Here is a 27902-nt window from a genome sequence, read left to right on the forward strand (position 1 = left end):
AAAACCCATTTAAGTTTGAAGTCCTCCAGGAGATTAATGCCAATTTCACTAGGGCTTGTCCTCTCAGAATCTCTAGTGCTAGTCTCCTTTTTCAACTCAGGAAAACAAAGCTCATTGCTTAATTTGCCTACTCACCGTCACAACTCCCCTCTCTAAGAAAGCATTCCTGAGTGTAATGGCTTTTACTGAATTCTTTAAGGTGAAAAAGCTGTTACATTATATGTGTGCTAAATAACTTATCCCCTGTGTATTCCAGTGTTTGAACACTCCTTTGTCCACCTAAGGGGAGAGTTTCTTCAGACCCTTTACCCACGTAACACTTACCCTCGCACTGATTTACTTACTCATCTTTTCCTTTCCGTCTCCCGGATCTCTTTATTACCTCTCTCTCCCATTTTGCCAAGTGCATTCCAAATTTTCCTCCCTTTTTATTTTTTTAACACAGAGCAATTTAGTGTTTCCCCTTCTCCTCTCACGCTTATGTATTCACACTCTTCAAGGCTCTAAGTAGGACAAAGGGCCTTCTGTGCATTAGGGTCTATCCTTCTTAGAAGGCAGTTGTGGTTAAAAATAGCACTTTTTCTGTTATAATAACGACAGCGTTTCCTATTTATTGAGTGCTTACTATGTGCCTGGCATCTGTCAAGTGCTTGCCAGTCACTAGCTCATTTTCTTATTTGATCTTCACAATGACCCTGGGAGCTAGCTCTCACTATTGCCATTTCCACAAATGAGAATAAGGTGCCTGTGTCAGAAAAATTAGGTAATTTAAATAAGAGCACATAGCAAGCAAGTGCTGGAATCAAATCTGTCTAGTCCCAAGTCTGTGCTCTTTCCATTTTACTACATGGCCTTTCAGGAAAAGGAGAAGGAGAAAGTCATCAGAAGACCTGAGGCTACATAAAATGCAATACCATCTGTTCTCATATTGTTTTGCAACTGTAAAAGGATGGTTTTATATGTTATCTCATTATTCCTGTGAAGAATGAATAATCATTATCATCACACCCATTTTGAAATGGGGAAACTAGGATCTTATGGGAGAAAGAAAGTGAAGGAATAGGCAGAATAAGATGTTTGATTTTAAGATCCCAGAAGCACTAGTTCTCAGTGATTACAGAGTTCAGAGTGTGACTGTGGCAGCCAGTGCCCGAGGTGATGTGAAGAGGAGACCAAGGACTGAGGGATCATGAAGACACATGGCTACTGAAGTCACCTGGAGGATGGAAGGACAAGGGCTAATGAGGATGACCAGGAGCCAAGGGCTGAAATTGTCAACACCTAAGGAGAAATTGGGGGTCAGTTATGTCCTTGATGAGGAAGGGTAGAAGGCGGTACGGCTGGAAAGCAAAGGAGAAGGAATTTTTATACAAGGATGGGAATGGTAGAGCTGCCCCCACCTTCTGGTTTTATGATGTGAGGGGAGTGGAAAAGTGAGAAGCCTTCTCACAGAGGGCTATAAGAGGAGTCCTGGAGGAGGGTCAAGTTTCAATAAAGGCAAAGAAGTAATTTGAGTACTCTCTGAAGAAGCAGAGGGTATAGGAGAGTTTGTGAATAAAGGAGCAGGATTCTAGAGGATACAGTGGAAAGGGCTGCCAGGGGATGGACAGTGGGAAGGTGAGTGAGAGTGAGGGGGTGGAGAAGCTCAGAACAGTATGAGTCTGACAGAGAAATCAGATAACCAGAGGGGCTGTCAATTGGGTGGTTCCCAAATTGGAAAGACTAATTGTAGATAGGGTCATAATGAAAGTTGAGGGGTGGGGGGATGACGACGACTGGTTTTGGTATCTAAATCAGACCTCTAGGATTTGGGATGGGGGAAGAGTGTGGGAAAGGACAATGATTCTAAACCAAATCTGGCAGCTGGCTCCTGTGACCTCAGGATGACTTGAAGTCCAGGTCAGGATGAGAGGATATGGTGCTAATCACCTTCTATGCCTGTCTTCTCAGGTGGAGTTAGGACATCCTAATTACCAGACAAGAATATGTTTCTCACCTTAGGCTGCTGCTGGTGATAGTAATGGGGAGCCATTGAAAGTTTTTTGTTTGTTTTAACAAGATTGATGGTAATGTGGTGACATACAGAATGGTCACTCAGGTTGCAGGTGTAGAGGATGGGTTGGAGAGTGAAAGCCGGAAGACCCATTAGGAGGCTGTTGCATGAGTCCAGGCAAGAAGTGATGAGGCCTGAACAAGGGTGGGAGAAGTGGAGACAAACAGGAAGGGAGCAGACAGGTAGGATATGATAAGGAGATATTATTACTAGACTGATGCAATGAAGGGCACAGGGTAGAGGATAATGCCCAGATTTCTGGCTTAAGTTTCCTCTCGTAGTTATCAGTCCAGATTCTGCGTCTTCCTCTAGGCTTTTGTGAGGATAAAGCAATATAACGGAGAAGAAAGTGCTTTGGAAATGGCAAACCTCGGTACCCAGCATCATCTACACTATCATCGAAGCTCTCCCTAGTAAGTTCAGTCTGTGGAACGAGGCATGAGAATTAAGAAAAATCACGATAGTCACCCAGATATTGGGGAGTTCCAGGCCCCCAAGTTGTATCGGATTCCTTCCTATACCTGTGGGCAGCAGGGCTAGGGGCGGGGCCAACACGACTCCACCCCTGGGCGGGGGCGGGGCGGGGCCTCGACGCGACCGTAGCTGTGGCCGGAGCCTCAGTCCGAAGTCGCCGCGGTGGGGACCGGACTGACCCGCGCGGACCCGCACGGACCTGCACCGCCCTGCTCCGCGAACCCGGCTTCGCCTTCCGCCTTCCGCCGCGTGGTTGGGGAGCGAGCCGCTCTCCCGAACCAGGAGTCCCAGGTAAGGGGCGCGGCCCCGGCACCCCGCCCGAGAAGCAGGAGGGACCGCTCTCGGCACGAGGCGCAGGGGACCGAGAGCCGGCGATGAGAAGGAGCGCAGGGCAACGGAGGGGACCCCGAGGAGAAGGGGCTGGGGGAGGCTGTAGGAAGGGGCACTGCGGCAGTGAAGGGGCGCGTAGCCTGGGGAGGAGGCGCTGAGGGAGGGTCTGCTGGACCGTGAGGGCCGCAAGTGGAGCCCCGAGGGCGGGGGGCTGCAGGAGTGCGGGATCTGGAAAGGGGCGCCGGGGCTAGGGGAAATGGTGAGCGGCCACTGGAGCGCGGAGAGGGGAAAACGGAGGGCGTTGGGGGCGGGGAGGTGTGAGGAGGGAGCTGAGAGGGGCAGTGCGGACCGAGGGTGCCAGGCTGTCGGCAGCCGAGGGGCGGTGGACGGGGTGCCAAAGCCAGAGGATTGAGAGGAGCGAAGGAAGGGAGGCGTGGAGGTGAAGGCTAAGGAGAGGGTACTGGCCAGCGGGAGTGTTCTGAGCTGGAGAGAAGAGAGCTGACGGGGGCAAGGGGCGCCGGCCAGAGCGGGGTTGCTGGACAGATTTGAGTGTGGAGAACTGGGAATGAGAAGGATGCGGAGCCGGAGCCCCGCTGGGTACAGGGAAGGCGGGTAATCTGAGTGGGGGGCGAAGGTTGGGCTTGGAGTGGGCTTGGAGGTAGGAAGCTTGGAAGAACGGGAAGGTGGGACCTCGGGTGGGTCTACGGGCCTGCAGAAAAAGGGGCGGGGAGCTGATCGAGGGAAAGGGCAGCGACCTTGGGTTTGGGCAGCAGTGAGCACTTGAGTTCTGGCCAGAGGTGGGGGGTGGGGGTGGAGAAGCACTGGAATAGAGCAGGAGTCTAGCGGCTGAGTGGAGAAGCTGTCAGGGAACTGGGAGAGTTTAGGGTGGTGGTGGGTGCCCTGGGTTAAGCTGGGGAGGAGGCCAGGTGTGGGTTGTGGTATGAAAGTGGAAAGACGATTGGGGACCCAGAGTGGAGTCCATGGGCACCCAGGCGCTAGCTGTGTCTTTGCTCTTCAGAAGGCTGAGCAGGGAGTGCCAGCAGTAGACCCTATTTCACTGCCACCAAGGATCAGAGACAAGAAGAGAATCGTGAACAGAAAAATTCATTCACAGGCAGACTGTTTGGGAGTCCAAGTGTGGAAAGAGACTCTAGGGAGGGCAGGGCAGGGCAGCAGCCTCTGGAAGCTAATAGATATGTGGAAGGAGACAGGAGGAAGACAGGGCCCTCCATCCCAATTTCTTGGAATCCAGATGGAAAGGGGTGGAGGATAGTAAAAGCAGTTAGATATATGTGTGTGCACAGGTGGATGCCCACCTGTTCTTTGCCTGCAAAGGGTGGAAGACAATGGAAGCCCCTGAAAAACTCTGTTTATGGTAATAGGAAGTCAGAGGAGAGACATTTTGCTAGAGAATGAGGGTCAGGGAAGAGTTTCTGGTCATGAAGGATTTAGCCAGCAGTGGAAGAAAATATGTTTCTATCAGAGAAAACGAAATGGGAGAAGGCAAAAATCTAAAACGATCTCTAGTCCAAGAAATAAATCTGTTTTTTTTAAGGATTGTGATATGAAGGGAGGCATACAAAAAATGTTTAAAAAGGTTTCCCATTTAAGCTTGAACTTACGATTCCTCTTCATCTCCTTAGAGTTCATAGGACCTAGCTCACAGTATGTGCTCAGTGAATGTTGAATGAGTGAATAATTGAGTGGTGATTGTACTACTGCCTCAGTTTCCTCATCTACCCCCAAGAATTGTTGTGAGGATCAAATATGGCAATGTGGGTGAAAAGAACTTTCATAAACTGTACAGCACTGTACGAAAGAGAAAGGCCATTGCTGTTACTAGACAGGTGTGCTTACAGTCTGTCAGTGGTCACACCCATGGCTCTCTCTCTCCAGTGTGGAGAAAGAAGGAAGTGAATATTTTCCAGGTTTCTATTGTATGCAAGATTGAATGCACTGGAAAAATGTAGTAGAGTGCCTGGCATTTAGTAGGTACTCAAAAAATGGTAGCTGTTATGATAATGTTTCTTTGGGGAAATAGGAAGGAGGTAGGCTGAGCTGGTGGTGATGGGTTGGCAGTGCAGAATGACCTAAAGAAAGGTTGAATTAGAAAAATTAGTAGAGTATGGCTTTAGGGAGGAGGTTGCATATATAGTAGGGTGAGGTCCACATATACCCAACTCCCTCTTTATTCTTAGTGATAAATGTTCCTAAAAGAACAACAAAATTACATTTATCAAGCACCTCCTATATGTCATATACTGCCAAATGAGGAAACTGTTTTAGTCATGTAAAATTTTTTTGCCAAGGTCTCACAGCTAATAAATGATAGATCTGGAAACTGAATCTAGTTTGTTTGGTTCAGGACCCCAAGCTATCTCACTACTAGGATGACCTGGTAGAAGAAAGCATGAAGCATACAGACAAAAAACAAAAACAAATTTTATTTTATTTTTTTTATTTGTTCTTTTTTTTTTTTAGAGAGGAGAGGGAGAGACAGAGACAGAGAGAGAGAGAGAGAGAAGAAGAGACAGAGAGAGAGAAGTGGGGGAGGAGCTGGAAGCATCAACTCCCATATGTGCCTTGACCAGGCAAGCCCAGGGTTTCGAACCGGCGACCTCAGCATTTCCAGGTCGACGCTTTATCCACTGTGCCACCACAGGTCAGGCACCAAAAACAAATTTTAAGGGTTTTATAAGGCACTCTCCCACAGACTGCTTTTATTCTTACAACAGTTTGCCAGGAAGTCATTTTATTCACTCATTATATAGATGAGGAAACTGACACCCAGGATGTGATCTGCCTAAGGTAACACAACTGAGAACCAGGTCTCTTGACTCAGTCTTTGCTTTTTCCAGCAAGAGGGAAGTTCATTCATCACTTATGCACTACATGTATTGAGGTGATCTCCTCTTGGGGATTTTAGGGCTCTCTTCTCCTCTCCACACCCCATTTCCCCGGCTGAAGTTGGCTCCTTCCTTAGGTGCATATTTCTGCTGCCCAGCAGACTGAACACATTGTTTGTTTTTCATACACCAACCCTTTGAGGAGCCATTTTCTTTTTTCCCCTAGCCAGTAACTGCGGATGACTTCCCAGATGGTCCCTGGACCTTCATCTATATTGCTTGTCACGGAGACAGTGAGCTACCTGGCTCTGTCGTTTATGTGACTGTCACAAAAGAGAGGGGAGGTCTGATTGATGCTTATCTTACAAGTGTGGTTCTGCATGCGCCATGTGGTGACCTGTCTGCTCAGAGCTGCCTTGGGAGGCTGCTTGCTAGAATGGTTTTTACCTCTCTTCCAAATGTCTGTGTACCCCCACCCTCATACTGAGAAAATCCCCTTGGCGGGGGCTTACATCTGAACCTCTCTGCCCCCTGCCTCTCCCTGATCTCACACCACCTACTGGGAAAGCTAAGCTGTGTGCACATAAACAGATGTTGCCAGTACAGTATGGCAAGTGATGGGACTGAGATGCCCAGGGGATGCTTTTTTACTCTAAAATTGTTGCAGGTTTTTTTGTTTGTTTGTTTTTTGTTTTGTCCCCCGAAGTCCAGCTCAATCTGAGAGTCATTAGATAATGGAAGTTCAGTTCATGACTTACTGTATGACTTTCTACAAATCACTTCTCTTCATGGATCCTCAGTTTTTGACCTGTCAAATGAAGGGGAGTGGATCAGGCCAGGAACTGAAACTATTTCTTATTCTTGCCTTACTCCCCACTCTTAAACCTGTGGCAGACATAGCTTATAAAGGCCGATTCCACATGAGGCTACACATATGTTTCTCCACACAGTGCACACATGAAGCACACTTACATATATTCTCTTATTTAAAATCCACAACAGCCCTGGCCAGTTGGCTCAGTGGTAGAGCGTCAGCCCAGTGTGTGGAAGTCCCGGGTTCGATTTCTGGTCAGGGCACACAGGAGAAGCACCCATCTGCTTCTCCACCATTCCCCCTCTCCTTCCTCTCAATCTCTCTCTTCCCCTCCTGCAGCCAAGACTCCATTGGAGCAAAATTGGCCCTGGCACTAAGGATGGCTCCATGGCCTCTGCCTCAGGTGCTAGAATGGCTCCGTTGCAATGGAGCAGTGCTCCCTGGTGGGCATGCCAGGTGGATCCCGGTTGGGCACATGCAGGAGTCTGACTGCCTCCCTGCTTCTAACTTCGGAAAAATACAAAAAATAAATAAACAAATAAATAAATAAAATCCACAACAGCCATGCAAGGTAGGTAATATTATCATATCATAGATGAGGACATTGAAGCTCAGAGTTTGACTTGCCCAAGTTCATACAGTGAGTTACCAGAAAAGCTGGGACCAGGAACCAAGCTTCTTGTTATGATAAAGTTGCTGCTCCAAAGTTTTTTTCTAATTCAGGAATCTAAGAGTGTAAACAGCAGCATCAGAAAAAATGAAGACCAATAATATAACATTTACATTGATAGTATGGCACATGGCAAAAGTTTACTAAATGTTTATTAAAATGAGTAATATGCCCAAAGGCTCTACTGTAGGTCCAGTATTGACTGCTATGAGAATGGGTACAGCTCAACTTATTCTAGAAGTGGAGGCAAATACTTAATTGTAAAAGAAGCTCATTAATGCAGCCCAGAAGGACGTTGAACAACATTTGACAGCAGAAGTAAATTAAAGGGGCCAGTGGAATAATATTTATTGAGTACCTCTTATGGTCCAGGAAATTATGCCAGATTATTTACATATAGTAACTACTCATTCTGTTTGTATCACAGCTCTGTGAAGTAGGTCATATTTTCTCTATTTTAAGGGGAAAATGCTGTGGCATAGAGAGTCTATATGACTTGCCCAAGAATTCATATGAGGAGTAGAGCAGAAATTTTGAACTTTTCCATAACGCTGCACAGTACTAGGTTTTGTCTCAGTTGTTAGCTGCGACTAACAACTTAGTTGTTAGAGCTTTTAATTACAGGCTCTTAGTTTTTTTCTTGATCAGATGGGAATCACTTCTGTTGTTCCAATTTTATATCCCAGGTTTACTTACAGGATAAGATAAGATAAGATAAAGGACATGAAATTGAGGTATGGATCAAGTCTGGGGTGTTAGTGAAGTTACTTTTTAACTAGCAGTTCCATTTCTAAGATCTCTCCTGAAGAAATAAATAGGAGGCCCTGGCCGCTTGGCTCAGTGGTAGAGCATCTGCCTGGTGTGCAGGAGTCCCAGGTTCAATTCCTGGCCAGGGCACACAGGAGAAACACCCATCTGCTTCTCCACCCCTCCCCCTCTCCTTCCTCTCTGTCTCTCTGTTCCCTTCCCGCAGCCAGGGCTCCATTGGAGCAAAGTTTGCCCAGGCGCTGAGGATGGCTCTGTGGCCTCTGCCTCAGGTGCTAGAATGGCTCTGATTGCAGCAGAGCAACACCCCAAGATAGGCAGAGCATCACCCCCTGGTGGGCGTGCCGGGTGGATCCCCATCCGGCGCATGTGGGAGTCTGTCTGACTGCCTCCCTGTTTCTGGCTTCGGAAAAATACAAAACAAACAAACAAACAAAAAATGAAATAAATAGGAAAGTGAACAAGTATTTATGTAAAGAAATGGTCACTGTGGCTTAATTTGTAATAATTAAGAATAGAAAAATAAATATACAACATTAAAAAATTAGTCATATGACACATGTGGATGGAATGTAACAGTCGATTGAAATGATAGTTATGAAGAGTTTTAAACGTCTCAGGCAAATATTTATGATACCATGTTAAGTGAAAAGGAGCAGGGTATGAAATTAACAAAAATATTATCTTAGCTATTAAAACATACATAGAAAATATAGACTAGAATATATAGAATGATATCATTACATACAGATTAAAGTATAAACAGACCTCTGTGCTTACATATACAAAGACTATCTCGGAAGGATTTATGAATTGGTAATATGTTTGCCTCTGCAGAAAAGAACCAGAGATTGGAAATCAGAGATTCCCAGGAATCAGAGTTTGGGAGGGTTTTTTTCCTGTAAATTTTTAGGTTCCATATTACTTATTTTTATGCTAAAAATTAAGAAATAATGCAAACTGCAGATGGTGATGAAGTAGTATTTACAAATAGTAAAAGTTTGTTTGAATTATTTTCAATATGTGTATTACTTTTCTTTTTTTAAGAGAGAGGAGGGGAGATAGTGAGACAGACTCTCACATACGCCCCAACCAGGATCTACCCAGCAACTCCAATCTGGGGCCAATGCTCAAATCAACAGATCTATTTTTAGCTCCTCAGCACCCATGTCAACTCTGGAACCAATCAAACAACTGGCTTCGATAGAGGAAGAGAGAGAGAAGGGGGAGAGGGAGAGGAAGAGAAGCGGATGGTTGCTCCTCATGTGTACCCTGACTAGAAATTGAATCTAGGACGTCCATATGCTGGGCCAATGTTCTATCCACTGAGCAAACTGACCAGGGCCTATATTACCTTTTAAATGGACAGATAATAAGATATAATATAGATGGCATTTTATTGCATGAAAAAAATAAGAGAGGAAATACACTTACAATGTTAACTATGGCAGTTTTTCAATGGATGGGATGTCTAGTAATTAATATTTTTCTTTTTATGCTCTTGTGCTTTTTTCTAATTTTTAAAAATGAATATATAATTTCAAAGTTGAAATTTTTCCTTGTAAAGAAACAAAGATGACTGGCAGCCAAGCAGAGGTTAGTATGAGGCCATTGCAATTGCTTCCTTTGTTTTTGGTAGAAAAAGCATAATTCCTTTGAATTGCCAATTCTTGAAACAGGCTCTGCATCTCATACCATGAAAAACTGAAAAGTTAGAGCTGTGAGATAGTTTAAGCATCCTTCCCTCCAAGCTCACTTTCTTCTTCCATGTAAATGCTGTGCCTCAGTTGCCAAGGGTCCAAGGCTCATCTGAGATGCTCATAGAGATAAATCCACCAGTCTCCATCTATTTCTTTTCCTTTGAGGAAAAAAGTAGGACTTCCTAAAGAGAGTGACAGCCTGGACCTTATCACACATTAGGGCTTTCTTCCCACCCTCTCCTGACGACTCACCCAGCCTGTTCGAATACACAGTGATGAACACAAGAAAAGATAATAGATGGAAAAGCAGGATATCTATAGCTGGTAAAATGTAGAAAAGCAATTAAAGACTCAAGTTAAAGACTGTGTTCTAGGAAAGGAGAGGATGGTGGCAGGTCTGAGAGGGCTGGGGTTTCGAAAGGCCTTGCTTGTAATAAATATATATGTGCTGAATGAATGAAATGAGTGAAGGAGTGAATGAACAAGTAAATAAAAGGATTAGGTTTTGAAGAATTTGGATAATAATGTTCATACCTGTGTGGGATTTACCAATTTATTAAGGTCTTACTCATTTGAATCCTATACCAGTGCCATGAGAAAAACCGGGCAAAAATTGTTTGCCCCATCTTCCAGATGATGAGATTGGGCCCCAGAGTGATGCCATGACTCTTATTAATTCAGCACACGTTTATGGAGTGCTGATTACATACTAGGACTTGTGCTAGAAGCTAGAGAGGCAGAAATGAAGTACATTGAGTCCCAGATGCTTGGTCCAAGGAGGAGCTGGAATAGTAAACAGTTCTGAAATGTTGCAGCGGTAGAGCGTCGGCCTAGCGTGCGGAGGACCCGGGTTCGATTCCCGGCCAGGGCACACAGGAGAAGCGCCCATTTGCTTCTCCACCCCTCCGCCACGCTTTCCTCTCTGTCTCTCTCTTCCCCTCCCGCAGCCAAGGCTCCATTGGAGCAAAGATGGCCCGGGCGCTGGGGATGGCTCTGTGGCCTCTGCCTCAGGCGCTAGAGTGGCTCTGGTCGCAACATGGCGACGCCCACGATGGGCAGAGCATCGCCCCCTGGTGGGCAGAGCTTCGCCCCATGGTGGGCGTGCCGGGTGGATCCCAGTCGGGCGCATGCGGGAGTCTGTCTGTCTCTCCCTGTTTCCAGCTTCAGAAAAATGGAAAAAAAAAAAAAAATGAAATGTTGCAAGTTCTGTTAGAGTTCTCTGGGAGCATAGGGGCAGGAGCACATGCCTCCGCCATGCACAAGAAAGGTGAGACTTTAGTTGGATCTACAAGAATGAGTGGGAGTTTATTAGGAGAAGAATATTGTAGAAAGAAACAATATATGCCCAAAGGGACAAAAGCAAGAAATACTGCATATTTGGAATAAAGTGTGTAATTTGGTATAAATGTAGCATAGGTTGGTAGGAAGAAGACTTAGAGGAAGATAAAGCATAGAGAGTTTATTCTTTGGTTTTGTCAAGTTGAATAGTATGGGCTTGATCTTCAGAGTTGTAGGGAGCCATAAAAGTTTTTTAAAAGGGAATAACAACCCTGTACTGGGCCTTTCCTAGATGTTCATGTGTTTGCTGTTTTGACTTTTTTTTCCCCCCTTAAAACTCAATTCAGGAACTGCCACCCATAGGAAACTCTCCTTGACCACTATTCCTCCAGGTTGGGTTAGATCAGGGGTTGGGAACCTATGACTTGCAAGCCAGATGTGGTTCTTTTGATGGCTGCATCTGGCTCACAGACAAATCTTTAATAAAAAAATGTTAAAAATATAAAACATTCTCATGTATTACAATCCATTTATTTCCTACCGCTCATGTTTATGGTTGAGGGTGGCTGGAGCCAATCACAGCTGTCCTCCGGGACAACACCAAATTTTTATTGGATAATGCCTAGCGTACACGGGTCGTTGTATGGCTCTCACGGAATTACATTTTAAAATATGTGGCGTTCATGGCTCTCTCAGCCAAAAAGGTTCCCGACCCTTGGGTGGCTTCCTCAGCAAAGACTTCTCTCTGTCTTATTGCTTATCTACTGCCTTCTTACTCTGAGTTTACATACTTTTTACTCTAATCTGTGGCCACTCAGAGGTCAGATACCATGTCTGATTCATATTTGTATTCCCCATGCCCAGCACAGGGTTTGACCCAGAGCAATGTGATCAGTAAATATTTGTTGAAGGAATGAATGGAGGAGCTGGGTTCCACCCCAATCCTGAGACAACACTGGGGCAGGTGCTGGGGTAATTCTGAGTAGTGTGTGTTTCCTTGGTGATGCTGGGGTGGGGAATGAGTATGTGAATGGTAGAGTGACCATTAAATGTTGGTGACTCAGGGTACACTAGAGATGTATGTGTTCCTGAGTGACCACAGGTCTCCCCTGCAGATGGCTTCAGTGACTGATAGTAAAGGTGGAGTCAAAGATGCCTCTGACCAGAATTTTGACTACATGTTCAAACTGCTCATCATCGGCAACAGCAGTGTTGGCAAAACCTCCTTCCTTTTCCGTTATGCTGATGACACCTTCACCCCAGCCTTTGTCAGCACTGTGGGCATTGACTTCAAGGTGAAGACTGTCTACCGCCATGAGAAGCGAGTAAAGCTGCAGATCTGGGTGAGTCCTGGGCATCTTGGGCAGGATCGTCCTGACAGTCTGCTAGCACCAGGGCTGGGAGGTGGGGCTGGTTTGGAACTTCTGGATCTTACAGCATTAGGCACTAATACTGTTGCTGGTCTGGCCCCTGACTGAGCATTGCTGGTTTTATACAAATTTGCTTTCCTCTGAGGGCTCAATTGCTTCTGCTGCTTAACTTAACTATCTAAGAAGCTTTATCCTGCCCTGTACGACCTTGGTTTAAATTCTAGTTCTGCCACTTACTAGTCATGGAACCTTGACTAGATTACTTAACATCTCTGGGTCACACTTTCCTCTGTGGTGATTATAATGGCATCTACATCACAGGGATGTGGATGCTTAGGTATAATTCCTGGAACACACAATAAATGTTAACTATTGCATTCATACTCTATCACTGCATAAAAAAAATTACTTCAAAACTTGATGGCTTAAAATAACAATAATCATTACCACACAGTTTCTATGAAGTGAACATTTGAGAGTGGCTACGTTTCTGGCTTGCAGCCGGATGTCAGCTTGGGTTGCAGTCATCAGAAGGCTTGAGTTGGGCTGGAGCATCCCCTTCAAAGGTGTATATCCTTTTCAGTAATGAATTAGCACCAAGATTAGAAATTTTGAAAATTTGTGATTTAAAGTACTCAGAACAGCCTGACTTGTGGTGGCGCTGACCTGGATAAAGCATCGACCTGGACCGCTGAGGTCGCCAGTTGAAACCCTGGGCTTGCCTGGTCAAGGCACATATAGGAGTTGATGCTTCCTGTTCCTACCCCCTTCTTTCTCTCTCTACTCTCTCTAAAATGAATAAATAAAATCTTAAAAAAAAAAGTATTCAGAACATATATTTATTATTCAACTTGTTAAATGTACATTAATGCCTTTTGCATATATCTTATTGGTATAATCTGCATATAGTGCTTTTCTTTTGAGAAATTATTTCCATATATTATTATTATCTTGTAATTAACTCCAAGAGGCAGATATTATTTTAATATGGAAGAAAACAGTATTCAGATTGAGAGAATAGTTAACTTGCCTTAGGTTGACCGCATAGTTATAAAGTAGGATTCCAGCTTAGATTTTCTGATTCTAAATTATGTGCTCTTTTCTCTACACTGTAGAGAAGAACATTAGACCTTATAGAGCCTATATTTCCCTGTATGACAATGCTAAGTATTAATTTATATGGAGATAAAAGTTTATTTTGTCTCTGTTAAAAGCATTGAAGAATCATGAGTCATTAGGCATGTCGGAAGCTATACAGACCATTTAGTTCATTGGTTCCAGAAGTGTTGTCTCCCAGTCAGCAGCATCAGTGTCACCTGGGAATTTGTTAGTAATGCAAATTCTTGGGCCCCTCTTCAGACCCACTGAATCTAAAATTCTGGGGTATGTCCCAGCAATCTGTGTTATAACAAGCCTTCCAGATGGTTTTGAGGCAGGCTAAAACTGAAGAACCATTGATCTAGTTTAACTACCTCATGGTGAGAGTCCATAAGCATTTATTAAGTACCTATTATGTGCGAAATGATTCCCCTTATGTTATCTGACAACTTCTTTGCAGCCAATGCATAGAGGGTGGGTGAGAGCACAGGATATACCAGGTATGGTGAGCAAGACAGTTTAACTAGAGCAAGGCTGTGAGTGAGCAGGGATGAGGTACTGAGTTACTTTCTGGAGAGGCTATCAGGCGGCAGCTTGGAGGTCAGGGAGACCTTGCAGAACAAACAGAAGGTTCTTGCCATGGGTCAGAGGGTTGACTCCTTAGGGAGCTGAAGAAGCTATAGGAGTTTATTTTGTCTAATGGAAATAAAATAAATGTTTACTAATATTTACTATAGGTTGATAGAGAGATGTCTTCATTTGATCTCTACATCAGATGGTCACATATTCTATACTTGAAAAATCTGCAGGTAAAAGGACATTCATTCTGCCCTTTAAAGGGGTTCACAGGCCCTGGCCGGTTGGCTCAGCGGTAGAGCGTCGGCCTAGCGTGCGGAGGACCCGGGTTCGATTCCCGGCCAGGGCACACAGGAGAAGCGCCCATTTGCTTCTCCACCCCTCCGCCGCGCTTTCCTCTCTGTCTCTCTCGTCCCCTCCCGCAGCCAAGGCTCCATTGAAGCAAAGATGGCCCGGGCGCTGGGGATGGCTCTGTGGCCTCTGCCCCAGGCGCTAGAGTGGCTCTGGTCGCAACATGGCGACGCCCAGGATGGGCAGAGCATCGCCCCTAGTGGGCGTGCCGGGTGGATCCCGGTCGGGCGCATGCGGGAGTCTGTCTGACTGTCTCTCCCTGTTTCCAGCTTCAGAAAAATGAAAAAAAAAAAAAAAAGGGGGTTCACAATGGCAGCTCCCTCCCTCTTCATTCATTTTTAGCCCATTGTGAGTTTTTGCCATTTTCCTGTGCCTGGTTAAGTGGATTTATTGATTATACTACCTAATTTTATCAGAATGAGCCCTCACAATGGATATGTGGCTTTAAAAGAGTCCTGCAAAGAAACCTCTGATTGAATACTATACTAATTATAGTGAGCCCAAATGAGCACAGAAAATAGCTGACCTGGTATTTCTCTGACTCCTAGCACAAGACCATTATCAGCTATGTTTTGAAGTTAAATCAATCATGATCTAATTAGATTTGACATAGTCACATAGCTTCTTTTTTTTTAAAATTTTTAAAGACTTTATTTATTCATTTTTAGACAGGAGAGAGAGAGAGGGAGAGAGAGAGAGAGAGAGAGAGAGAGAGAGAGGAGGAGGAAGCATCAACTCCCATATGTGCCTTGACCAGGCAGACCCAGGGTTTTGAACCGGCGACCTCAGCATTCCAGGTTGACGCTTTATCCACTGCGCCACCACAGGTCAGGCATCACATAGCTTTTGCTAAAAAATATTAGGAAAGGGTGTGTGTGTGTATGTATGTGTGTGTGTGTGCCTTTCTGTAAAAAAACGTTTTCTATATGGTTCATAAATACACTAAAATGCAAACATTTGAATAGTATTTATGTCATTTTATGTATTTTAACATCTTTTGTGTACAGAAGTAAATGTATATATAATTTATTTAAATATACAAATATTGTGGGTGCTATACCTACATTTTTCTTACTTAATAGGGTATAAATTTGGAGACTACAACCATAGGCGTTGGGGAGCCATAGATGGGTTTTAACAAAGTCAGATTTGCATTTTAGGAAAAATCTCTGGTTTCAGTTTGGAGGGTAGATAGGAGCAAAGCAAAGAAACCAGTGGTTTGGGCCATGACCAATTGGCTCAATAGATAGAGTATTAGCTCAGCATCCAGACATCCTGGGTCTGATCCCTGGTCAGAGCACACATGAGAAACCACCATCTGCTTTTCTTCCCCTCCTTCTCCTCTTCTCTCACCCTTCCCCTCTCATAGCCAGTTGCTTGATAGGTTCAAGCATTAGTTCTGGGTGCTGAGGATAGCTCAGTTGGTCCGAGCATCAGCCTCAGCTGCTGAGGATAGCTCAGTTGATTTTAGCATTGGCCCCAGATGAGGGTTTCTGGGTGGATCCCGGTCAGGGTGCATGCAGGAGTCTGTCTCTCTATCTCCCCTCCTCACACTTTAAAAGAAAAAGGAAAGAGAGAAAGAAACCAGTGGTTTGGGTAAGTTAGAAGGGCTTGAGCTAAGTATATTAGCCTCCTCAGCTATTGTGACAAAATACTACAGACTAGATGGTTTCAACAACAGAAATTATTTTCTCACAATTCTGGAGACTATAGAGACTGACAGAGATGGCAATCAAGATATCATGACATCAGGACAGAGATGTCAGTCCAAGATCAAGGTGCCAGCAGGGTTGATGTCTGGCAAGAGCAGAAAGCTAGCTGCCTTCTTGCTGTGTGCTCATGTGGCCTTTCCTTGGTGTATACAAATGGAGAGGGAGTGAGCAAGCTCTCTTGTGTCTCTTCGTATAAGGACACTAATCTTATTAGATCAGGGCCTTACCCTTATAACTTCAGTGAACCTTAATTACTTCCTTAGCGTCCCCATCTCCAGATATAGCCACTGGGGGTTAGGGCCTTAACCTATGAATTTTGGGAAGACACAAACATTTGATACACAATACTAAGAGAATGACAAAATAACATGATTGGAAATGAAGAGAAATTTAGGGCTAGAATTTATGAAATTGAGATGATTATATATCTATTCATATATATTTACTTTTATAAACATAGTTTGTGTGTGTGTGTTTAACCGATGTGAGCTTTGGTAAGTTACTTCACTTATATGAATAGATAATGTCCTCAACTGTAAAAGCCTTACAGGCTTGTTGAAGTGGGCAGGGCTATATGTGATAACATAGCGTTGTGCCTGGCACTTATTAGGAACGCAATAAATATTAGGTTCCTTCTTTCTCTGCTCTTGATCCACATTCAAAGGGAGACTGGGCCCCTCCCAAGTTTCCCACCTGTGGTTCTAGGAGTGCTGGAACAGCATTCAGCGACTCACTAGCACAGCATAAAGTGTTCATTTAAATGTCTCCAGCCCATTTGATCTTTCCCAGGGGATTCAGAAAGCCATTGTCAGGTTGGAAGGTGGAGAGGGAAGAAGAGGAGGTTAAGAGCATTGTTGGTGGGACCATTCACAAAAGGAATTTCTGTCATGTCTGGGGATGCTGGATGATGAAGGCATTCGTAGTGCCTTGTTCTCTGGGGTCCCTCCCCATAAGTTCCTGAGAGCCCCCTCTGTACCCTGGGAGGTTAATTATTCTGGATCAGAGAAGAGAATCTCACTGGGGAGGTGGGGGTAGGGGAGCAGTCTTATTAATAAAGTGTGAGAGCACACACAGGTGTGAAGGGAGGGAGACTTGGGAGCTCTGCAGCAACAAACCTGACTAGAGGCCACTTATTGCTGGCTGCTCGTTGCCAAGCAACCCCTGGAGACCTGTGGGAAGAGAAGAGCTGGAGAAGGCCTTTCACTACCTCTATGTGGGATTCATTGCATGGGCTATTGTGTCTGCTGCTGGTCAAGGGAAGAATCTGGGGGTCTGTGGGAAGACTGAGTTGACCCAGGACTTTGCTGTTCTGGGTTCCAGTCCTAGCTCTGCCTTGCAGGTATTGTATTGTATGATACGGAGTGACCCGTCCCCTTCCATAGGTCTGTTCCCTCAACTATCAAATGAAAAAGTAATTTTTGCTCTTCTTGCCTCATGGATTGTTGTGAAGTTCAAGTGAGGAAATAGAAAGTAAAGCCCAGGGAGAACTATGAAGCCTTAAGTGGATCAGAAGGTCTATGGATATTATCAGCCACGTGAATTCTTCCTGTGTGTGCTTTAAATAATTCTTTGTGTCTTTGTCTTTCATACCTTCCCTCTGACCCAAGAAGGTAGTTCTTTCCTTAAAGAAAGGCTGGCTGGGGCCAAACATGTCAGGGAACTTCTATGGAGCCAGGCAGTAAGCTGCATTCTTTCATTCACTCAGTAAACACGTGTCTGGTGCTCACTCTGTGCCAGGCACTGTGCTAGCTGTGGGAAATCACCCTTCCTGCTCTCATGGACTGAACACTGTAGTAAGGGAGATAGACACTAAGGACATGAAGAAAAATAACTAATTCTATCTGTGGTAAGGGCCCTGAAGGAAAAGAATAGACTTATTTCAAGCCCAGGCACTAGGATTCCGAGTTCAGGACTCACTGCACTGTGACTTATGTCTCTTGCACTGGGCTTGCAGCTGGGGTTCTCAGGCTCAGCTCTTTTTCACTATTTAAAAAGCTAGCTTAGGCCCTGGCCGGTTGGCTCAGCGGTAGAGCGTCGGCCTAGCGTGCGGAGGACCCGGGTTCGATTCCCGGCCAGGGCACACAGGAGAAGCGCCCATTTGCTTCTCCACCCCTCCGCCGCGCTTTCCTCTCTGTCTCTCTCTTCCCCTCCCGCAGCCAAGGCTCCATTGGAGCAAAGATGGCCCAGGCGCTGGGGATGGCTCTGTGGCCTCTGCCCCAGGCGCTAGCGTGGCTCTGGTCGCAACATGGCAACGCCCAGGATGGGCAGAGCATCGCCCCCTGGTGGGCAGAGCGTCGCCCCTGGTGGGCGTGCCGGGTGAATCCCGGTCGGGCTCATGCGGGAGTCTGTCTGACTGTCTCTCCCTGTTTCCAGCTTCAGAAAAATGCAAAAAAATAAAAATAAAAAAATAAAAATAAAAAGCTAGCTTAGCTGCTGACCTTGCCCACACCAGTTCACTTCAGTCCTGCTCCCTGTCAGGGGACATGGTGGCAGGAGCCTCCGCTGCAGAAAGATAGAATATTCTCCTTCCTATTCCCACCAGTGAGGCTTTTTTTGATGACTTGCATGTCAAGTAGTGTCTTATGTGACTGGAGTTACTAGTATAAGGACAGAAATGGCCTAGCAGGCCTGTCCAGCATTGTTCTATTAAGGGTTCAAGAACTCTGCGTGAAGGATTTATAGTCCACTGTCCCTATGCTGGGGCCTGTCCTGGCATTACATTCTCCTTCTTTCTTTCTCTTCAATTACCTACTCTGAAGCCCTCAGTCACTACTGTGTTTATGTGTACCTCCATTATCCTATTTGTTTTGCTGTGTTGGTGGTGATTAAAAATAATAATAATTTGTAGAAAGCATCAACATAGTACCTGGCACAGTGTAACCACTCAACAAATAGTAATTTTTATTTAGATACTATGGAGATCAAGAAATGATACTACTTTTCTTCCCCACCTAAGCTTGGAATCAATTGAGAGATGTATGCAGGAGTCAGGGGGGTGGGGAGTAACGTGACAGCGTTATGACTGGTAAAAGCTAGGACAATGCACATGGCTCAAGGTTTCTGGGAAGCAGATCTTGCTAATGCTTCACTCTGGAGCCAGATAAACATACAAATCCAATCACAGGCCAACATGAGTCCCTAGCTGCAATTAGCCCATATAATATGCATCCAAGGTCAAAGTCTATGTGACCCAGACTCACTGATTCTTAAGGCCTAATGTTTCTTGCCCAGGTCTGTAGTAGAAGTCCATCTCCAGGGGCAGTCTTTCTCATGGAGGGGAAAAGAGGCTTCCTCCTCCAATAGTTCTTTTTATAATTAAAGAGATGTATACAAGTAAACATGAACTCAAAAGGAAAATTAAGCAGAATGATGAAAGCTGGGAAAAAGAAAAATTAAAAGATTTCCTGGGAATCTTGAATTCCACAATGATGAGGACTCCCTATGTAACCAGGAGCTGAGAACCAGCTCAGGTGAGATGGGGCCATTGGGCAGTCAGCTGGGTTCAAGAACTAGCCAACAGCCCTGGCTGGTTGGCTCAGCGGTAGAGCATTGGCCTGGCGTGCGGGGGACCTGGGTTCGATTCCCGGCCAGGGCACATAGGAGAAGCGCCCATTTGCTTCTCCACACCCCCCCTTCCTCTCTGTCTCTCTCTTCCCCTCCCGCAGCCAAGGCTCCATTGGAGCAAAGATGGCCCAGGCGCTGGGGATGGCTCCTTGGCCTCTGCCCCAGGCGCTAGAGTGGCTCTGATCGCGGCAGAGCGACGCCCCGGAGGGGCAGAGCATCGCCCCCTGGTGTGCAGAGCGTTGCCCCTAGTGGGCATGCCGGGTGGATCCCGGTCGGGTGCATGCGGGAGTCTGTCTGACTGTCTCTCCCCATTTCCAGCTTCAGAAAAATACAAAAAAAGAAAGAAAAAAAAAAAAGAAAAGAAAAGAACTAGCCAACAACATTTTTCCCACATGCAGCCACAATAGAATTTTAGGTTACCCCATGGCTTTGGAGTCATAAATATTAAAATTAGCAAATATTAAACCTGGGAATGTCAAAAACCCATACTTTAGGAATTGTGATATAAGAGTTCAATAAAAAAAAAAGAGTTCAATAAAGTATAATGGAGCTTAAGAATGTGGGAAAGATAATCATACCAGAAACCTAGACTAAGGAGGACTGTGGCTCTTGAGCAGTCATTTAACAAATATTTACTCCGCTGGACATTGGGGATAGTAAAATTAATATGAATATGACACATTATTTGCTCTTCAAGAACTGTTAAGACTGAATTTGCCCCTAACTCCAAAAGTAAAATAAAATTAACTCCAAAAGTGAAATAAAATCAGTACCATAGTTCTTTTGTTTTGGTTAAACTAGGACATTAAAAGAGACTGACTTTTCCATGGACTTAAAGAATTTATGATAATGGATTATTATATGAGACTGGGCAGCTCTCTAATGGGCATCTCTATTAGTTTCCTATTGCTGTTTTTACAAATCACCAAGAATTCAGTGGCTTAAAAAAACAAATTATCTTATTGTTCTGGAGGTCAGAAGTTCAAAATGGGTCTCTCTAGGCTAACATCAAGGTATTGGCACTTCTGCATTTCTTCTAGAGACTCTAGGATTGAGTCTGTTACTTGCCTTTTCCAGCTTTTAGAGGCCTCTTGCATTCCTTTCTTGGGGCTTCTTCTTCCATCTTCAGAACCAGGGGTATAGCATCTTTGAACCTCTGGCTTTCAGACTTTCTTGCCTTTCTCATAAGAACCTTTGTGCTTACCTTGAGCTCACATGAATAATCCAGGATAACCTTCCCATCTCAAAACCTTAATTTAATTATATTTGCAAAGTCCCTTTTGCCATGCAAGGTAAACACATCCACAGGTTCTGGTGATTAAGATGTGGATATCTTCAGGGGGGCCATTATTCTGACTACCACAGCATCTATTAATAACATGGAAAAGATCTAATAGAAATTCTCCCTATCCTTCAAAGCTCTCAGTCCAGTTCCCTCTCCTCTAGTGAAAGCCCCTGGGCTGACTGCCTGAAACAGGTACTGTTGTGTCTTAAGCTCACACTGCCCCTGAGAAATGCCTGTCACCTTGTTGGGTGCCAACAAGCCTGTGAATTTAGAGCTCATCACGGAGGCTGGGGTCCAGAGAGAGAGATGTGACTTTGTTAAGGGCTCACTGTGATGTCTCCTAACACATTCCATTGCCACTTTCAGGAAAGTGAAACCTGGCCACCTGACCATAAAATAAACTAGGTCTCTCCACAGAGGGACCAATGGGCAGCACAGAAGAGGCTGGAGGCTGAATAGGAACCCTGCGTCTCTGACAGGTCCCTATGGCTCCAGGAATATGGAGACAGTTCCTGAGTACAACATCCATATACTTAGCTCTTATGATAATCAGAATTGATTTTCCCAGGCAGCAAGTGTCCTGGTGTGGCTGCAGAAACATGTTGACAATTTCATCTCTCTGAAGTTAGTAGGAGCCAGCTGCTGGAGGAGGTTTAATCTGATCTCTAAAATCCTAACAGAGACTATGGGAAGTCAAATCAGAATTGCAGGCATAGTCAACCTTTGTAACTTGCACTTAAATTAACCAGTAATCTTCATTGACTATTCAAGGGGCCTCCACTCTTTGGGCATATGAACCCCTTCCCTTCACCCAAATTGGTGTAGGAGAAAAGGAAATAATCTACAAGCTGTTTGCAGATTCATTAATTCAATAAACACATGTCATACACCTGTTATATGCCAGGCACTGTCATAAGAAGGCAAATAAAAAGCTACAATACAATGTAAATGACATTATAAAGGGATGAAGAAAGTGCTGTAGGAACATAGGGAAAGCAGCTGCTACCTCTGCCTGCAGAAGTTATTTTAGGCTTCACAAAGGAGGGGACATTTGAGCTGGGCCTTGGCAAATAAGTAATAGTTTTTCTGGTTAATGTCGGGGAAGATCTTTATAAGAAGAAACTAAAAATTGAAAAAGCATGATTGCTTTCAAGGACCCATTTTGTGCCCAGCTGTGGTACACAGTGTAGGGATTGGTCAGACTTAGGGGCACTCAATGGAGCAGGAGAGAGATAACATGTACACAAATACAGATGATGCTATGCACACACCTGATGCCTTGAGCGGCACAGAAAGTTGGAAGGCAGTACAGAGAGGAAGTGCCCCCTGTCAGCTTGAGAGCATGTCAGGGAGGGGTCCAAGGAGGAGGTAGCCTTGTGGTATTAAGAGTTGGCTCTAGCTGATAATAACATCCTCAGAGGCAGGGCCATCAGTCTCCTCTATCTGGCTCTGTAGTCCAAGCTGACCTCTATTTTTGACTCAGTGGCAGTTGCTGACATCCCCAATAGTGATTTACATGTTTAGGAAGCAGTGCTGTAAAAATAAAAAAAAAATAAAAAAACAACAACAACAAAAACAAACAAACAAAAAAAAAAAAAACAGGAAGCAGTGCTGCATGTAGTTAGGATCACAGCCTTTGGAGTGAGCCAGAACTGTACTCCAAACCCATTTCTGCCACTGTCACCTTATTCAAGTCTAGTTACCTGTTTGTACTTCATTTTATTCTTTCTAAAAGGAGGATAATATCAGTAACAAGCGCATAGTGTCTTTGAGGGCATGAAATACAGTAATACTTAAGCCTAGTGCCTGGTATATAGTAAACAATTGCTAATTGGTAGCCTTTATTATTAACTCTGTTACTCTCAAGGGTTGATGTGTGGTACCCAGGAGTCTGGATGTGATCTGAACTAGACTTTGCTTCCTTTTGAGGAATTGATGCACATCCACCTGAATTCTTTCTCTGAGTCCTGAGCTGAGTCTGCAATGGTGGGCAGCTGACCCCTTTGGCAGAGCCCAGCCCTGAGGATACATGCTGTTTAGCTAGGGAGGTAAAACAATTCAGAAAACCATCAAGAGCTAAAATATGTGGTGCAGAGTCAATGTAGTAGAAGTTTAAAAGAAAGAGTTCAGTATTGGGTAGAGTGGGTGAGAAAGCCTCTGGGAGGAAGGAAGGAGGGTATAATAGAGACATTCCCAGCCAGGGTGTCGACATGAGCTGAAAGAGGGGTGGGCAGACATTAAGGGAGGAGTTGAGTTGTATGCTTTTTGTGACATTCTTCCTGTGAGGTTCCTGGACTCCTCCCATTTCTTCCAGTCACAGCTCCTGCCTCTGTACTGTATGCCATGTGCGGTAGCCATTTTGGCTAAACCAAACTTCTATGTGTTCGTTTATTAATTTATTCATCCATATTTACATTGTTTGCACCAAGCATGGTTCTAGGTGCTACAGATATAACAGTGAAAGTAACACAAAAAAATCCCCCGTCCCATATTCCCCATGACTAGCAATAAACAAGTAAAATATACAGTGAGGTCCATGCTGATATGTGCTCTGGAGAAAACCATAGGCTAGGAAATAAAAAAGGCTAGGAAGTGAGGGGTATTTACAAATTTAATCAGGGTGGTTATGGTAAACTTCTGTGAGCAGAGGACTTTTGAGTTAAACCCCGAAGGAGGAAGAGTATCCCAAGCAGAAGGAACAGCAGGTGCAGAAACCCTGAGGTAGGGGAATGCCTGGCACAATCCAGTAAGAGTAGGAGGCCCGTGCAGCTGCAGCGGGGGGAGAGCAGTCAGAGATGAGGCTAGAGCAGTGCTGGTCAACCTGGTCCCTCCCGCCCACGAGTGGGCGTTACAGCTTTCATGGTGGGCGGTAGCGGAGCAACCAAAGTATAAATAAAAAGATAGATTTAACTATAGTAAGTTGTTTTATAAAGATTTATTCTGCCAAACTTAGTGAAAATCCGACATAAAGTATATACTTGGTAAGTAATTATTATTATATGCTTTAACCTGCTGTAACTCTGCTTTATAAATTTTATAAAGTAAAGTTACTTCCCTACTTTATAAATCACCATTACTGTGGAACCGGTGGGTGGTTAGAAAATTTTACTACTAACAAGAGATACAAAAGTGGGCGGTAGGTATAAAAAGGTTGACTACCCCTGTGCTAGAGAGTTACTGGGAGGGCCAGATTGTGCAGGGTCTTGGAGCCTTTGTAAAGGTTTTGGGTTTTTGTTTGTTTGTTTGTTTGTTTGTTTGTTTTTTAACAATTTCATTGAGGTATAATGTGTATTTAAAACTGTACACATTTAACGTATGCAATTTGATGTGTTTGTACATATGCAAACTCCCACAATCAAGATAATAGATAGCCTGAGGTATGGTGATGCAGTGGATAAAGCATTGACCTGGAACCCTTCGGTCACCAGTTTGAAGCCCCAGGCTTGCCTGGTCAAGGCATACACAAGTTGGTGCTTCCTGTTCCCCCTGCCCCACCTTTCTCCTGTCTCTCTAAAATCAATAAATAAAAATCTTTTTTTATAGATAATAGATATATTTATCACCTTCAAAAGTTTCCTTGTGTTCCCTTCTCCCCCCTTTTAGTTGGTGGTAAGAACACTTAACATGAGATTTATCCTCTTAATAAAATTTTAAGTGCACAATACAGTATTGTTAATTATGGGCACTATATTATACAGCAGATCTTTAGAACTTATAACCAGTTTTATTCTCTGCTGCTGAGTTTGACTATTTTAGCTATCTTATATAAATAAAACATTGCCCTTCTGTTATTGGCTTATTTCACTTAGCATAATGTCTTCTAGGTTCACCCATATTTTTGCAAATGGTAGAATTTTCTTTTTTCTCCTCCTCCTCCTCCTCCTCCTCCTCCTCCTCCTCCTCCTCCTCCTCCTCCTCCTTCTCCTCCTTCTCCTCCTCCTCCTTCTCCTCCTCTTTCTTCTTCTTTGTGAGAGGAGGGGATATAGTGAGACAGACTCCCACATGTGTCTGGACCAGGATCCACCCAGTAACCCTGTCTGGTGCCAATAATCAAATCAACCGAGCCATCCTCAGTGCCTAGGACCAACACTCAAACCAATCAAGCCACTGGCTGTGGGAGGAGAAGGGAAAGAGAAGGGGGAGAGGGGGGGGGGAGAAACGGTCACTTCTTTTGTGTGCCCTGACCAAGAATCGAACCCAGGACATCCATATACTGACCCAATACTCTATCCACTGAGCCAACTCGCCAGGGCCAGCATTTCCTTTTTTTAAAGGCTGAATGATATTCCATTGTATGTATATACCACATTTTCTTTATCCATTTATCTATCAATAGACATTTGGGTTGTCTCCATATCTTGGCTATTGTGAATAATACTGCAGTGAACATGGGATGGCAGATAGCTCTGTGAGATCTGCTTTCAGTTCTTTTGGGTGCAAAAGATTCCACCCAGAAGTGGGACTGCTGGATCAAGTGGTAGTTCTCTCAAAGGACTTAAATAGACATTTCTCCAAGGACATAAATGGCTGGCAGATACAGTAGCCCCCTTCATCTGCAAGGGATATGTTTCAAGACCCCCAGTAGATGCCTGATAGTACTGAGCCATATATATATACTATGTTTTTTCCTATACACACATACCTATGATAAAGTGTACTTTGTAAATTAGGCACGATAAGAAAATAAACAATAATTAATAATAAAATACGAGAATTCCTGGCCGGGTAGTTCAGTTGGTTAGAGCATTGTATCAATATGCCAAGGTTGTGGGTTTGATTTCCAGTCATGGCACATACCAGAATCAGCCAGTGAGTGCATAAATAAGTGAAAAACAAATCAATGTTTCTCCTCTTTCTCTCTCTTCTCTCTCTCTAAAAGCAATACGTCAATAAAAATTTTAAAATAATAAAATAGAATAATATACTATAATGAGTTATGTGACTGTGGTCTCTCTCTGTCTCTGATAACCAAAATGCCTACTAAGTGACTAACATGCAGGTAATGTATACAGCGTGCATATGCTGGACAAAGGGATGATTTATGTCCTGGATGGGAGGGAGTGGGACATCACAAGATTTCATCACGCCACTCAGAATGGCATGCAATTTAAAACTTACAAATTGTTCATTTCTGGAATTTTTCGTTTAATATTTTCAGATTGCAGCTGACCACGGGTAACTGAAACTATGGAAAGTGAAACTGTGGATAAGAGGGGACTACTGTGTATATGAAAAATTCTCAGCACTATTAATCATCAAGGACATGCAAATAAAAGCCATGAGATATCACCTCACACATGTATGAATGCTTATTATTAAAAAACAAAAAAGATATTTAGTATTGCTGAGAATGTGGAGAAATTGGGACCCTTATTCATTGTTGGTGGAAATGTGAAATGGTGCCGCCATTATAGAAAACTGAATGGAGTTTCCTCAAAAAGTTTTAAGAAGGCTTTCTGTTTTACTCAGAATTAGATGGGAGGGTTTAATATTAACAGCTTATATAACCATGGTGCATTTGTCAAAACTAAGATTAAAATTGGTACATTATGATTAACTAAACTATAGCCTTTATCCAGATTTCACTGGTTTTTCAACTAATGTCCTTTTATAATTCCAGAATAGAATCTATGCTGCTTTTAATAATATTTTAAAATTTAAGATGTAATTCACCCTTTTAAACTATATAGTGACTTATAGTATTCATAAAATTGTGCAATCTTCACTATTAATTCCAGAACATTTTAGTGACTTACACTTTAATATTTAATAGGATCATTTGAGGCAGGATCATGCCTGTTTCAGGAATAAATTATAATATAAACAGGCAAAAGGCAGAGGCAGGGAAGATCATTTAGGATTTGTTCTAATCCAGGCAGGGAATGATGGAGGCTTGAAGTAGGGTGGGATTAGTGGTGGGGGTGAAAGTGGTCGGATTCTGTGTATATGTTGAAAATACTGCTGGCAGGATGTGCTGATGAAATGGATGAGGGGAGAGAAGGAAGGTGAGGCATCAAGGATGACTGAGGGTTTGGACTGAATGGAAGGCTGAAGATGCCTCTGACAGACACAGGGCAGACACTGTAGAGAGAGCAAGATTTAGGGAGACAATTAGGGACTGGGTTTTTGTTATGTTAAGTTTGAGATGCCTGTTAGATAAACAAGTAGAGCTATAGCTGTAGGATATTGGATAATTGAGTCTGCAGACTTGAGATCTAAATTAGCAAGTCATCAGCATATAGGTGGTATTTAAAAGCATGAAGTCAAATAGGATCAACAAAAGAGAGAGTGAAGATAGAAGAAAAGTTCTAAGGACAGAGTCTAGAGACGTTCTGACTCTTAAGATGTTGGGAAGATGAAGAATCAGCAATAGAGACTGGAAAAGAGCAACTAAAAAGAGAAAGTGAGGTGTCTTTGCACCCAAATACAGTCAGAGTTTTACAGAGGAAGGAGAGGTCCACTGTGTCATATGCTACTGCTAGGCCATGAACATGAGGACTGAGAATTGACCGCTGAATTCAGCAACTTGGAGTTTATTGGTGACCTGTTTTGGAGGAGCAGAGGGGTTGAAAGTCTAATAAGAGCGGGAGAAGAGAATTGAAGACACCAGGTATACACGGCACTTTCAAGAATTTTTGCTCTTAGGAATGGGGGCAAATGGGTGGTAACTGAAGGTGAAGGAGGAAGTGGTTCAGAAGAGGGTTTTTTTGTTTTATTTTGTTTTTTAAGCTGGGAGAGGTAGCAGCATATTTGTGTGCTGGTGGAACAATCCAACAGAGATCAATAAACCAAGCAACAGACAAAGGAACAAAAACACAAAACTGAGCCCTGGCTGGGTAGCTCAGTTGATTAGAGCGTTGTCTGCATATGCCAATGTTGCAGGTTCAATTCCTGGTCAGGGCACATATAAGAATCCACCAGTGAATGCATAGATAATTGAAACAACAATTTGATGGTTCTCTCTCTCTCTCAAATCAATAAATTAAAAAATTTAAAACCACAAAACTGATGCTATA

At 43.9% G+C, this 27902-nt stretch overlaps 1 protein-coding gene and 1 non-coding gene across 2 annotated transcripts in view; both read left to right on the forward strand.

The window, feature by feature from the left end:
• The first annotated feature begins 2672 nt into the window (after positions 1 to 2672).
• The window catches only part of RAB3B (RAB3B, member RAS oncogene family), a 71192-nt gene continuing 45962 nt past the window's right edge, over positions 2673 to 27902 (forward strand). The window contains exons 1-2 of the mRNA XM_066269207.1: positions 2673 to 2818; positions 12046 to 12273. Of these exons, the coding sequence (XP_066125304.1) occupies positions 12046 to 12273 (228 nt within the window). The 5' untranslated portion in view covers positions 2673 to 2818. The remainder of the gene's footprint in view (positions 2819 to 12045; positions 12274 to 27902) is intronic.
• Positions 8009 to 8084, forward strand: TRNAT-GGU (transfer RNA threonine (anticodon GGU)). The gene has a single exon. It is a non-coding gene; the product is annotated as a tRNA-Thr (tRNA).

Source organism: Saccopteryx bilineata, chromosome 3, assembly GCF_036850765.1.
Source record: "Saccopteryx bilineata isolate mSacBil1 chromosome 3, mSacBil1_pri_phased_curated, whole genome shotgun sequence".
Taxonomy (NCBI): domain Eukaryota; kingdom Metazoa; phylum Chordata; class Mammalia; order Chiroptera; family Emballonuridae; genus Saccopteryx; species Saccopteryx bilineata.